The sequence below is a fragment of the Rhinopithecus roxellana genome, chromosome 6 (assembly GCF_007565055.1).
Source record: "Rhinopithecus roxellana isolate Shanxi Qingling chromosome 6, ASM756505v1, whole genome shotgun sequence".
NCBI classification, from domain to species: domain Eukaryota; kingdom Metazoa; phylum Chordata; class Mammalia; order Primates; family Cercopithecidae; genus Rhinopithecus; species Rhinopithecus roxellana.
Genome location: NC_044554.1, coordinates 106,266,128 through 106,279,937, shown reverse-complemented (window position 1 = coordinate 106,279,937; position 13,810 = coordinate 106,266,128). Strand labels below are relative to the sequence as shown.

The following is a 13,810-nucleotide window of genomic DNA, read 5'->3' as shown; positions in this document are numbered from 1 at the left end:
ATTCTGTTGCCTCAACCTCCTGAGTAGCTGGGACTACAGGTGTGCGCCACCATGCCCGGCTAATTTTTGTATTTTTAGTAGAGACGGGGTTTTGCCATATTGGTCAGGCTGGTCTCGAACTCCTGACCTCGTGATCCACCCACTTTGGCCTCTCAAAGTGCTGGGATTACAGTCATGAGCCACCACCTCTGGCCAAGATTGGAATTTTCTTTGTGAATTTCCTGTATATGTCTTTGTCTGTATAAAAAGGACTTTTTGTATATTTCTGTTTGTTCCTTGTATAATAGATTCTTTACATTTCAGGGTAGTAATTTTTCACATATTATATTTTGTAAAAATATTTTTATCAGCCTGGAACGTAGATGGCACTAGCTATGGTTGCAAATAAAAACAGAGAGCTCTTACCATTCTGTAGGTTGGATTTCTAAATTCTTTCTTTGTGAGTGTTGAACCCAGGCAAGACCAATTATCCCTGCCCCCAAAACAGAGGCCCATTTAGGGAGGCATTGGCTAGATATTCTCCAGACTCCTTTCCTCCCCGCTCCCCTCCCCTGCCCTGCGATGGGCTTCATGCCTGTAGGCTCCATCGAGTCCTCTGGGGCTCTGGCTTTGGTGGGATTTGGAACAAGCTGCACCCAGCATGGAGGGCAGAGGAGTCTGGGCACATTCCCCAGCTCTTCCCCAAGCCCAGGCATGACTGCCTGGGGACAGTCACCCCCCTCATGCTGTCCCTCCTGCTGACCCAAAGGCCTCCTCAGTCCCATGGTGGCGCCTTCCTCATGCCCGACTCTAACACCTACTGAGGGAGGTTCCCGCGAGGCCCTGTCCAGGAGGGAATTAGAAACAGTGTGGCCCTTCATCTTCCTCAACAGTTGCCCACAAAATTATCATCCTCATAGAAATGTGATTGTTTTCCTTTTTTTCCTAAAATTTCTGGAAAACTTCTTTTACCATTGAAATGATCTACTTTCTAGTATAATTTTTAGGAATGCTCTTCATTTATAGGGCATTTTCATTGTCTTCCAAGATTATTGGTAAAACATGCTTACACTGTTGTGTGATTTGGGGTATTTAAAAGCTATCCTTTAATACCTATTTCCACATTTGGTAATGCAGTGTAGTGGATGCTCTTCTCTTGTTGATGAAAAGAGTCAAACTCTGTAAAATATTTTTAGAGATGTATTCTGAGCCAAATATGAGCGGCCATGGCCCGTGACGCAGCCCTCAGGAGGCCTTGAGCACATGGGCCCAGGGTGCTCGGGGTGCAGCTTGGTTTTATAGATTTTAGGGAGGCGTGAGACATCAATCAAATACGTTGGTTTGGTTCAGAAGGTGGAACAACTCAAAGCAGGGGCTTCCAGGCTATAGGTGAATTCAAACATTTTCTGGTTGACAACTGGTTGAGTTTATCTGAAGACCTGGGATCCATAGAAAGGAAATGTTCAGGTTAAGATAAAGGATTGTGGAGACCAAGTTTTATTGTGCAGAGGAAGCTCTCAGATAGCAGACTTCAGAGAGAGCAGGTTGTAAGATGCTTCTTATTGGACCTAAAAGGGTGCCTAGCTCTTGGTTGATTATCTCCTGGGATCTGGAAAGGAAGAAAGAAAAACAAAGGGAGAAGCGGATCCTTATAGAATGTGGATTTTTTTTCCACAAGAGACTTTGCAGAGCAATTTCAAGGTATTGCAAGGAAATATATTTTAGGGTTAAATATTTTGATTTTTTTCCTTGCCTGGTAATGTTCTGCCAGAGTCAGACTGAAAAGTAAGTCACGATATATAGGGTCAAATAAAACCCTCTGATGAGAATTTATGGTTTGTAGAGCATGACTCCCCAGACCTCTTAGATAGGAATTTGGGCAAGAGAAAAAAATCAGAGCTTAGTCCTCACTATTATGATTTTTAAAATTACTCAGCACATGTGTAGTTATATGCCCTTGCCATTGTAAACTCACTTTTTCTTTAGCTGGGTGTGGTGGCGCCTGGCTACTCAGGAGGCTGAGGGATCACCTGAGCCCGGGATTAAGGCTGCCATGAGTCATGATCACACACAGCACTCTAGCCTGGGAGACAGTGAGACCCTGGCTCAAAAAAAAATTACTTTTTTTCACCCTTTTAACACAATTTTTAAAAAGAATTATCTCTCAGATTTTCTTCTTTTTGCTATTCTGGTAAATAAAGCTTCTTCAGTAAAATTTATGCTATTTATTCATTTTTTAAAAATAATGAAATCACATAAAGTTATTAATTTGCTTTTGAGCATAATTTTAACATCATTCTATAACTGACGAATTCTCACTTGCTTTTGTTCTAAATTATCAGTAATTGTCATTTTATATCCTTTTGAAACAATAAGTGTTTGGTAGGCTTTTCTACTTTTTCATATTTATGTGTTGTTTTTAAACTTTAAATTAATGTCTAGTTCTACTGCATTTTGGTCAGAATGTGACTTTGTTCAACTTTTGCTCTTTGGTCATTTTGAGGATTTCTTTGGCCTAATTGGAACCATACTTAATCTCCAGTTGGCACTTCAGTAATATATTTGTTTAACTATTTGCAGGATACAGATTTTTACAAATAGTTTATAATTTTATATATATATATGATGTGTAATTAGGTAAAAACATGTCAATCGTATTACTTCAAATCAACATGTCCTTATTTATATTGTGACTTTCTGAAATTTCTCAGACAAAGACAGTATTTCTGTGAGTTTTCCTTTGGGGGTTGACGTGTTTAGCTTCATAGGCTCTGAGGCTCTGCTGCTTAGCACACGGGGCTGCGTCAGCCCATCCTCGGCATCCATCACTGGCAGATTGTTGTTTAAATGGTGCCTGCATCTCCCTTAATGCTTATCTTGGATTCCATTTTCCTAAATGAATAGGGCCTTTCCTGCTTCCCCTTTGTTTTTGTTGCCTGATTAATCCATGGCTATCTTCAGAATTTGACCTTTGGGACTGTTTCTGTTTGAAACTCAGCTTTTATAAGATCAAGTGGTGTTTCCAAAGCCCCTTGGGTCAGGTCGGAGGGTGGGTTATAGCTGCAAGGGTACTGATTCCTCTTTGGGGCTCTTTCTTCTCATATGTGGATTGTGGCTTGTTTGCCTTCTCATACGTGGATTGTGGCTCATTCCCCTCTTCTTTAGTATTTATACATTTTTCTTATTTTAGATTTAATTTGTGACCTTCGCCTCTAGATTTTCAAGTGATTTTAAAGTAATGGATTTGTTTCATTCCTTGTTAAAGGGATCCTCATGTTCTGATTCCTGCTGCGTGATAAGGAGCCCTGTTGGCTTTCAGTGTCCTCACTCCCCACTCCCAGGAGCTGCTTCTAACCAGGCTCCCCTAGTGCCTGCCTGTGCCCTCCACCAGATGGACCCTGGGCCAGTATTTGCTGGATAAACGGTGGTGAAGGACAGAATGCGTGATCTGCCCATGCCTTTGAATTCTTGCATGGGTAGCAACACTAACCAAGAATGTCGCCTGGATTTCTCCAGTTCATGTGTGTTCAGAGCATTCTGAGCTGCACAACTGAACAGGAATCCACAATAGGCCAGTGACATAGTAGCTGGTGTTCTTCACATGAGGCAGTTAATCTCAGGAGATTGAGTTACTTGCCGAAAACCAGTTACCCATTCATGAAATAAAAGTGACATTAGAATGAAGTCTTCAGAATTCACAGCCCTGTTTTGGGCTTACCATAAGCTAATTTCTCCTGCTGGTTCTTCTCTTCACACACATGAGGTCCCTCAAGCAGAGTAAGCCCCAAGAGAGAAAGCCAGAAAGAGATGTAGTGTGGAAAATCAGCAAAGCAGTAAGTATGAATGCCCAGTGTGAGGAACAGAGCTGGCACCTAAGGGGTCACCAGGAACCTGAGAACATGCTTAGGGCTAAGAGAACCTGAGAACCAGGAACCTGAGAACATGCTAAACCTAAGGGGAAGCTGAGAACATGCTAAGGGCTAAGAGAGTCCAGGAAGGGGAACCTGAGAACTGAGGACTTGAGAACATGCTAAGGGCTAAGGTAACCAAGAACCTGGGAACATGGTAAGGGCTAAGGGGGACCTGAGAAGCCAAAACCTGAGAAGTACACGCTAAGGGCTAAGGAGTACCTGAGAACCAGGGAACATGCTAATGGCTAAAGAGAACCTGGGAACATACTAAAGGCTCCTGAGGCAGGAACAGGGACAGAGAAGACCAGCTGTGTATGTGAGCACCGACGACTTCACAGGGAACTTTGGGTGGCCATGAAGGTTGGATGTAAAACATAAGACGGGCCTGTCATTTGGAATCTTTTCCTTTAACAAACTGGGTGACAATCTAGAGTATCTCATATTATCATGAGCCTCAGTCCAGCGTGTGCAAGTGGAGAAGGGAATAGCTACTAAGTGTAAAACATTTTTCTTCTTTTTGAAGTACAAAATCCATACGTAGGAAGTTTTGACCTACTTCAAGCTGGATGACAGAGCAAAAGTCAATGTGCGAGTTAATTGCTACACCACCACACAGCATAATGATAAACACTCTCATTGCTATGACATATTGCAGTGTCACCAACAAGTCCCCAGGCATGGGCAGAGGCAAAGCAAAGATGAATATGACAATTTAAAGGTACATTTATGAGGCGGTTCCATCTGCATTGATTAGCAATTAGTGAGAAAAGCAGACAAAATACCAGAAAAGTAAATTAACTGCAGTTAAATTACACTCTGACAACATAGAACATGAAATTTCATCCATTAAAAAATGGCCAAGGAAACTATAGCCATGATTTGAGATGCAAAGAACTGCGAAGGCCTTGGTAATTTACATGGCTATTACATCTGTATCAGTGTAACTTGAAAAGTGATATTGTTGGGCTGTGTCCCCACCCAAATCTCATCTTGAATTGTAGTTCTTATAATCTGCACGTGTCGTGGGAGGGACCCAGTGGGAGGTAATTGAATCATGGAGGTGACTGTCTCCATGCAGTTCTTACGATAGTGAGTGAGTTCTCACAGGATCTGATGGTTTTATAAGGGACTCTTTTCCCTTTGCTCCTTGCACTTCTCTCTCCTGCCACCTTGTGAAGAAGGGTGTGTTTGCTTCCCTTTCTGCTGTGATTGTAAGTTTCCTGAGACCTCCCCAGCCATGCTGAACTATGAGTCAAGTAAACCTCTCCTGTATAAATTACCCAGTCTCAGATATATCTTTATCAGCAGTGTGGGAACAAAGTAATACAAAAAGGCACTAGAAATAAAACCATGGTGTATTTATCAATTGAGATAATCAAGCAAAAATGGAATTTTTAAATAAGCCCCATGCAGGTATCACACACCTAATGTTAGTGATCTGTTCTTGAAAATCAACATCCCACATGGAAACAGTACCTGGAAACCTATTCCATTACTGTATGTGGGAAATTTATAGTGCGTTCCACATCCACTCAAGCCCCAGTGTATTTCCTAAAGTGTTTCTAAATCACAGTAAAGACCCATATACAAGTACCAGATGGTCATGTTTGGATAGAAGACACTTCTTCCTGATACCCAGAAGTGGAAATTGTTCTTAGCAAAGCGTGTGTTCTATTTGCAGTAATACTGCCTCACTTCAGCACCTGCAAAGTCTGAGCTGCACCTCCTTCAGGCTGTTGGGTGATGCCACAGCGCCGTGTTTGGAGACATACTGAGACTTTTTCTGAATATGATTTTGTTCAGAATGTAGCATCACATTCTGTGAAAGGAGATACACGTGCACACGTACACACACACATACATGTATATACATATATATGTATACAGGTGCTCCTTGACGTATATCTACCTCCTGTGCCTGCCTGGGGTGCCTGGGCTGTTGATGTCTTCGTTGTGGAGCTCTGCTGGGGATGATGTCCTTCAGCGTCTGTATTTCTAAGGGAGCCATAAGTCTACCTTTGTATTTGAAGGATATTTTCATGGGATATAGAATCTGGGTTAATTTTTTTTCTTTCACTACTTTAAAAATGTTTTCCATTGTCTTCTGGCCTGGAGCACTGCTCAAGGAGAAATCTATAGTTGCCTTTCCACTGGCATTGGGGGCGCTGGAGTCAAGTCCCCCAAGTTCCTCACTGGCCATGGGCAGGGCCCCAGGGGTTCCCGGGGAGCTACATCTCAGTTGTCTGGATGGCAGACTCTGTGGTTCTGAAGTCCGAGTGCAGGGTCTTGGGAAGACCCATCATGGGGAAGTGAAGAGATGAGTTTGGCTGAGGAGAGGTTGGACTCATTGTGGTCACGACAGAGGCCTCTGGAGTCCTGACCCCTCCTCAGGGGCTAGGGACCAGTGTGGGATGCAGACCTCCCGCAATGGGGTATAAACATGGGTGAGGCAGATCCCCATGGTGGAGGGCCATTTTGGGAGGGGACACAGCTGTGTGGTGATGACACTTGCCCCTGGCTGCCTCAGGGACAGTGGTGCTTAGTGGACTGCCAGAGTTGACAAGACAGAGCTGAAGGTCTGGGGAAACCAAGGCAGCTTGCGTTCACAGGTCGGAGTATAAGAGAGAAGACTGCACAGAGAGCCCTGGAGATTTTCAGTCGTTGCTGAAGGTTTGGTAGATGACTGATGATTTTGTGTCTATGAGGGAAAATAGCCATCCAAAAAATGAGAGCAAACGGTACCTGACATTCGCACAGAGTGTGACCTAGTGCCTCTTCACACCTCTCAGACTTGCAAACCTCATAATTCCCAGATCATTGGGTAGAGTGCCCACAGAGTCTTGTCTCAGTAGTGGGGAGTAATTTCTCATAGATAATTGCTGCTCTGATTCTGCCAAACAAGATTTAGAAGTAAGACTTGAGAGGGTTGAACTGGTCCAAGCAACTTAACTGAATGCCAGAGCAAGGGTAAATAATATTTATTGGAATGCAAATATCCATCACCCAATAAGGTAAAATTCACAATGTGAATATATAGACATGGATTCTCTGGCATGAAAAGGAGCAGGAAAATGCAACTCATAGAATTCATCCGTGTAGACACATAACTGACACATAATAAGTAGCAGACAGGAAAAAACCATGAGTGGAGTGAACAGCAGATTAGACACTGTGGTAGAAAATATTAGTGAACTTGAAGACACAGCAATAGGAGCTCAGGAAACGAGGAAGGATAATTAAAAAAAATAAAGAACACCGGTGAGCTATGGGACACGTCTAAAGGCCAAATATATGTATAACTGGAGTCCCAAGGGGGGAGAGACAGGAACAGAAAAATCATTTGAAGAAATAATGACCAAAATTGTTTCAATATGATAAAAATGATAAACTCACAGATCCAGAAAGCTCAATGAGCTAAGAAAGAAACATGAAGACCGAGAAATATTGTAATCAAATTTCTCAAAACCTGTGATAAAAAGCCAACCTTAAAAGCAGACAGAGGGAAAAAAGGTACATTTCATAGAGAGATGAGATGATGAAGGCCACTGCAGGTTTTTCCTTGAGAATGCTCCATGCCAGAAGATGATGGAAAGCGTTTTTAAAGTACTGAAAGGAAAAAAAAATCAACCCAGAGTTCCATATCCCATGGAAGTATCCTTCAAATACAAAGGTAAAATTATGGCTGTTTCAGAAATACAGATGTTGAAGGATGTCATCCCCAGCAGAGCTCCATGGCCAGGGCTGGTAAAGCCGCCATTCCGGCGGGAGGGAAAGGTGCCAGTTGGAAACACATGAGAGAGCACTCGAAGGCAACTGCATCCATCGATAGATGGTATTTTCCTATCACTTAAATCACATTGAAAGAAGTTGATTGTTTAAACAAAAATGATGAAAGTGTATTGTGAGGTTGATAACACAGCTGTCGACAGAATTCACGTCAACACCTGCATCAGAGTTGGAGGGAGACTTGCAAGTATCTATTTAAGCCTCCTATTTCATATGTTAAGTGGTGTGAGGTCACTTGGAGGCAACCTGTGGTCAGTTAAACATGACTCTTACACACTAGCCATAATTCTGTCTTCTTGTCCTAACAAGGATCTAGAGTTAGGTGTTGAGAAGGCCACGGTGGAGCCATGCCCCAGGGCTCTGAGGCAGCCAGTGCCTGGGCTCTCAGGAAAGTGCCTGCCTTCAGCTTGAACCTAGCTTCTCCCTGGCCTGAGAGAAGCAGATGGCAGCCTGACCGTACCTGCAAAGCCTGTTATGAGGGAGGCCTGAGTCTTGTGCTGGCAGTGGGGCATGGCACAGGGGCCTGTGGCATCTGGACCGTCCACTGCAGCACAATTCGGACCTGAAGTGATAGGTCATCACTGAGCATGAATCTCAGGGGGAAGGGGATTTGGGAGCATTGCTGGGCAGCGGGCTCACGGAGGGCCCTGCTCTTGTCTGTGGGCAGCAGAGCCGAGCAGCGAGGCCCCCACACTGGCCCATCTTTTTAATGGTGATGCCTATTCTTTTATAGACATAAATGAGGCACTCAATTAATTATAAAAACCAAAAATAATCAGAATTGAAAGCTCTTTGGTCTGTGTCTAAACTCCATGTCTATGAAATCTTTGCATTTTACTAGAAGCATGGTGTGTGCGTGCACACACACACGCACTCACATAGACATGCACACACACGCACAAACACACACATTCACACATTCTCATACACTTACACACCCCTCACACACTCACACACACCCTCACACACACATTCACACACTCACACACACAGCTCACGCACACACGCGCACACACACTCTTTTTGTTTTTTTTTTTGAAACAAGGTCTTCCTCTGTTGCCTGGGGCTGGAGCACAGCGACACCATTGTAGCTCACTGCAGCCTCAAGTTCCTGGGCTCTAGTGACCCTCCTGCCTCCACTTCCCAAAGTGCCGGGATTATATAGCGGATTATACCCCCATGCCAGCCTCACTATATATATATATATATATATATATATATATATATATATTTTTTTTTTTTTTTTTGAGGTGGGGCCTTGATGGAAGGTGGGGGTGGGGGGGGGGGTTGTAGTCACTCACACAGGTGTTCTTAATCCTGGCTGGTAGAGGCATCTCCTGTGGGAATTCTCTTCCTCATTTAGGAGCATGCTCTGGGCCCTTTTGGTCATATGCAAAAAGCAAAGGCCTCCGTGGGGGCTGTGAAGCTCTGGGCGGCTGAGTCCTGGGCGTGGAGGCCAGTGGCAGAGTATGTGGATGAGCTGGCAGGTGGGGAGGCCATGCCCATCGTGTTCCGGGCTGAGACGCTGCCCCATGGCTCAGACAAGCTCTCAGCCGCAGCTGAGGGTAAAGGGGGACAGGGCGCAGGCTCGGGGGGCCACGGACGTCCTCCCACCATGCTCAGGCCTCCACCAGGGCTGCACGTGGGCCAGTGGGGAGTCCTGACTCTGTCTCCAGCTTGGACTTAGCTTCTCCCTGGCCTGAGAGAAGCAGATGGCAGCCGACCGCACCTGCAAAGCCTGTTATGAGGGAGGCCTGAGTCCTGTGCTGGCAGTGGGGCGTGAGCTGCGGAACAGTGGGGATGAGCTTGGGCAGTTACTGCCACTTTCCCAGTGAATCTCCCTGGCTCTGCTCTTTCTTTCCATGTGGCTGCATAAGCTGGTGATGGGGGCCCCGCTGGGAAGTGGCCACTCTCTCAGGGACTCTGAGAGTCATTAGCGGGGGCCAAATGTGGCTGACATGTCCAGCTGCCTCCTGGATTTTATACCTTTAGCACACAGCAGTGCCGTGGGGCCCCTGCCAGCCGTGCCTGGTTCTTGGCCTTGTCCTCGCCAGCCCTACATCTGCTGCCCTCAGCAGCATGGGCACCACGTGTGTCAGCCCGCAGGAAGTGTCTTATGTGTTTGTCCTAGCCTCAGGCATCCCTGCCCTGCGTGGTCTGTGTGCATCACTGTTTAACAGCAGGGACTGCAGTGGAGGGGTCGAGAGCACTGCACGGACGTCCCGAGGCTGCAGCGAAGTACATCAACCTGAGGCCTAAAACAATGCACATTTATGAGGCGAGAACCTGGTTCCCACCTTTTCCAGCTTCTGGGCTGCCTTCCTTGGTCTACCCACAAACCCAGCAGAAGCTGTGCCAAGCCTCGGGCCCCCCATGTCCACCCGGCCTTCCGCTGCCTCTGCCTCCTGGAGAATTCTTGCTGAACCTGTAGCCAGCGCCTACAGCTTCCTCCCTTTCTCCCCTCCCCTTGTTTCCTGCGTGTTACTTTTACTCCCTGTCTTCAGCTCTGAGGGGTCATTCGTCCATCCCACAACCATGAGGCAGGTGCTGTTAGCCATCCTCATCCAGACACAGGCTCGGGGGTCCGGGAGAAGTTCTAACTTATGGTCACGGAGCAGCAAGGCCAGGCCGGCCACCGAGCCGGGCTCCCGGCCCCCTCGCATGCACCCAGACACCACAGGGGACAGGGCAGCTCCATGTACCAGCAAACATGCAGTTGATGTCTGGTTTCTTTTGCTTTTTCAGGCCCTCAAAACACAGCATTGGCAGTGAGAGGAGGTACAGTCGGGAGGGCGGCGCTGCCCTGGCCAAGGCCTTCCGACGCCACCTGCCCTTCCTGGAGGCCCTGTCCCAGGCCCCAGCTTCAGATGTGCTCGCCAGGACCCAGACGGCGCAGGACAGACCCCGTGCTGAGGTGACCCTTCCGCTTCCTCCCCGGGCCGGGGTTGGCTTTTCCTCTAGGGCGTGGGTACCTGGACGTGTTTCCTCTGGGCTTCACGCCTGTGTCCCGGGCCAGTGGCTTCACGCCTGTGTCCCAGGCCAGTGGGCAGCCTGGGAACAGGGCTTCGGTGTTCCTGGGGCTCCTTAAGCAACATCTGCCCCCAGTCCAGCGCCCGCCCCCCCCCCCCCCCGCCGCAAATGCTTCGTCCTCAGGGTGAGGCTCTGTAGGATCTTTCTTGGGACAAAGTGTGACTCCAGAAAGCCCACCATTTAAACCACAGATGCACACCAGGGAGGTAGAGGAGGTAGGTGGCTGCTCTTCACCCTTTGGGAAGGGACCTGGGACAGCAGTGGACACTGCAACCTGACTGAGGGAGACCAAGGGACCCTGAACGTGGCTGGAATTAGGGGCACCAGGTGCAACTACTGCGTCTGAGGAAAGTTCCTGCTCCCCAGCAAGCCCGCCCCGGGGGGCAGCCCAGGGCAGCATAAGGGCTCTGTCTGCCTCTGGGCATGAGGGTCTCACACCAAAACACAAGCTGATGCCCTGGGCACAGACAGCCCAGACAGGCTTGGAGGCGAACCCCAGGAGTGTTTATGCAGGGCCAGTGGGAGCTGCAAGGACCCGCATCGCAGAGCCCTCCGATGCCCTTCAACATGCAAAGCCCACTCAACATTTTAAGGACACGGAATTAGGAATCTCAGTAAACTTTGTAAATGGAAAAGCAGGCATGATTTTTATGACGACTTGTTAGGCCAGGGTTCACAGGTCCTGCATTGCCTGGAAGGAGGGAGGGACAAGAGCTGCAGAAATCACCTTCGGAGGCCACAGCCCGGCCAGCTCCCTGGGATAGGATTTTGGACCAGGTGTTGAAGCCCAGGATGGCCCTGGGGACCTTGGGGGTTTGTTGGTGATGCTCACACACTCTTTTTCTGCCAAATGTTAGTTACATCACCTCTAATTTGACACACTTTCCTTTTTAAGACGGAAGCTGTGCTGGTGTGAGACAGGACAGTCTGAGGACCTTCTGCTTCTCTTGGACTCCACTGAGGTCTCACCAGGAGCTGTGGCCCTGGGATGTGTGTGGGAAGCAGTGTGGGCCCAGTTTCTATTATGTTCCTGCCATTGAGCCATTGAAATGACTTAAGTTAACTCTGGGCAACCCCCACAGACCTTGAAAGGTAGAGTCCTCCCAGAGGACGCGTGGCTGCTAGGCTCAATCCCAGGCCAGCTTAGGGGCTTGCTGGAACCTTGCTCCAAGTGTGGGAACCACAGGGTGAGTTTCCACAGAAGGTGGCCCCACAAGGCGGCATGTTCGGTGCATGCAGGTGAGGAAGTTGAGGCACTTTTACATCTTAGCAGGTGGTACCTGGGGAAGGCCTGGCCTTGGCCCCATGGTTCTCTGAAGCCCTTCCGAGGGCAGCTCCTGGGCAGCCGTCTTTGCTGTGGCCTTGCCTCTGCTCAGGAGGATGTCACAATAATGCTTGAATGCAGAAGCCAGGCTGTCCACAGCCGCCAAACAGAGCCCTGATGCTGGCCCAGAGCCATGCAGGGGCCATGGTGTGCCAGACCCACAGGTCACAGTTGAGAGGCTGCTCAAGGGGGGCCCAGTGGCACCTGGGCCATATTTGTGTTTTTCCTGATCACGAACTGTGTTTCCTCTTTGGTCGAAATCACCCCTCATGGTAGAGGCTGGGGGCCTTCAGACCTCGTGGAAGTGCAGGGTCACGGGGCGCTGCGGGCCCCAGGTCTCCCTCTAGGGTTAGGCTCACAATGAGAGGCCAATCCCAGCCCTGCTCTGTGCCAGGCCCACCTCCCATCAGGACCACTGGCTGACCTGAGAAACATTCCCTAAAGCCTTTCCAGGAGCCTGCGGGAGCCTTTCTATGTGTGAGCCTAACCCTAGAGGGTCTGGTCCACTTAAGGCTATTCTAAACATGCTAAATTTAAATTTTTTATTCATTAACTGAGACCAACTAAGCACCTTTGGTGCACTGGACATCCTGCTGGATTTTGTGGGTGCAGAAGGTGGATTTCATGCAGCTCTGTCCTTGGGTCAGAGGCTCCTCCACCCACTGCTCTGGGGCCAAGGGGCTGCTCAGCTTCTGTGCCCCCCGAGTCCTCAGCTGTAAACGAGGGGTAGTGGCCCTGTATGGTCATGAGGGCCACTTGTGAAGCCTCTCATGGAGTGCCCAGTCAGTAGCTGTAACCATAACTATCGTTGATAAAATAATCTTTGAAAAATGAAATGGAAATTAGGTCAAGAGTCTGAAACTGGGCTCAGTGGAAGTCTCTGACTCTGATGAGGGGAATCAGAGGGCACCGGGATCCTGGCAAACACATTCCCTCGGCATGCCTGCGCCTTGGCACTGCAGAGCAGGTCTCAGCATAGCACGATGGAAACTGGCATTTCTCCCACTCTATTGAGCGTTGGCAATTTAGCACCTCCAGCTCTGAAATGATTGCTTTGTGCTCCTCCTCTGCCCTGTTGTGTCTTTATCGGAAGGGCTGTGGGGCCCCGTGCTGTGCCTCCGCTGCCGCTGTGAGATTTCAGGTTTCTGTAACGGGGCCGTCACGTCACGTCCCCAGACGCTGGAAGTGAACAATCAGTAAAGTAACCCCCGTGCAGTCCATAGATGGTTTTAGTAAAATACGAGGGAAAGGTGAGGCGTCATTAAAAGTTTCAGAGACTCGGAAGTTCGAGTGAAAGGAAATCGGTTGACACTTTTCCGTGAAGCGGTTTCCCGTCTTTTCCCCCTGACTTGACGGTGGCATGCTCACCTAGACTGACGTCCAAGGGCCTTCTTTAGGGGCTTCAGAATAGAGAAAGGCAGGAGCGTAGCCTTGGAGGCTCACCCTCCATGCCTCAGACGGGCCAGTGAGCGGGGCGTCACCTGCAAACAGCATTGAGTTTCATTCAATAGGAGCCTCAGTTGTTCCATTTTGAACCCATCATCATGCCCCTCCTTGAGTTTCAGTTATTTTATTAAATAGCCCCAGCACTAAAATAAAAGAGTCAGAGTTAGAATGGAATTTGCTTGTGGGACAAGGCACAGCATAGATTCTCGTCGAGGGTAAACTGAGTGCCTGAGACACTCCCCTGTCCTCAGCAGCCAGACGTGAGGTCGGCCACGCAGCAGCGACATCCATGCATTAGAAACAAACTGTAGCAAGTCGCAGAAACTTACCGAGC

At 48.1% G+C, this 13,810-nt stretch overlaps 1 protein-coding gene across 1 annotated transcript in view; it reads left to right on the top strand.

The window, feature by feature from the left end:
- PTPRN2 (protein tyrosine phosphatase receptor type N2) overlaps positions 1–13,810 on the top strand; it is a 481,362-nt gene that overhangs the window by 354,910 nt on the left and 112,642 nt on the right. Inside the window, exon 5 of the mRNA XM_030932019.1 lies at positions 10,422–10,590. Coding sequence (XP_030787879.1) covers positions 10,422–10,590 — 169 coding nt within the window. The remainder of the gene's footprint in view (positions 1–10,421; positions 10,591–13,810) is intronic.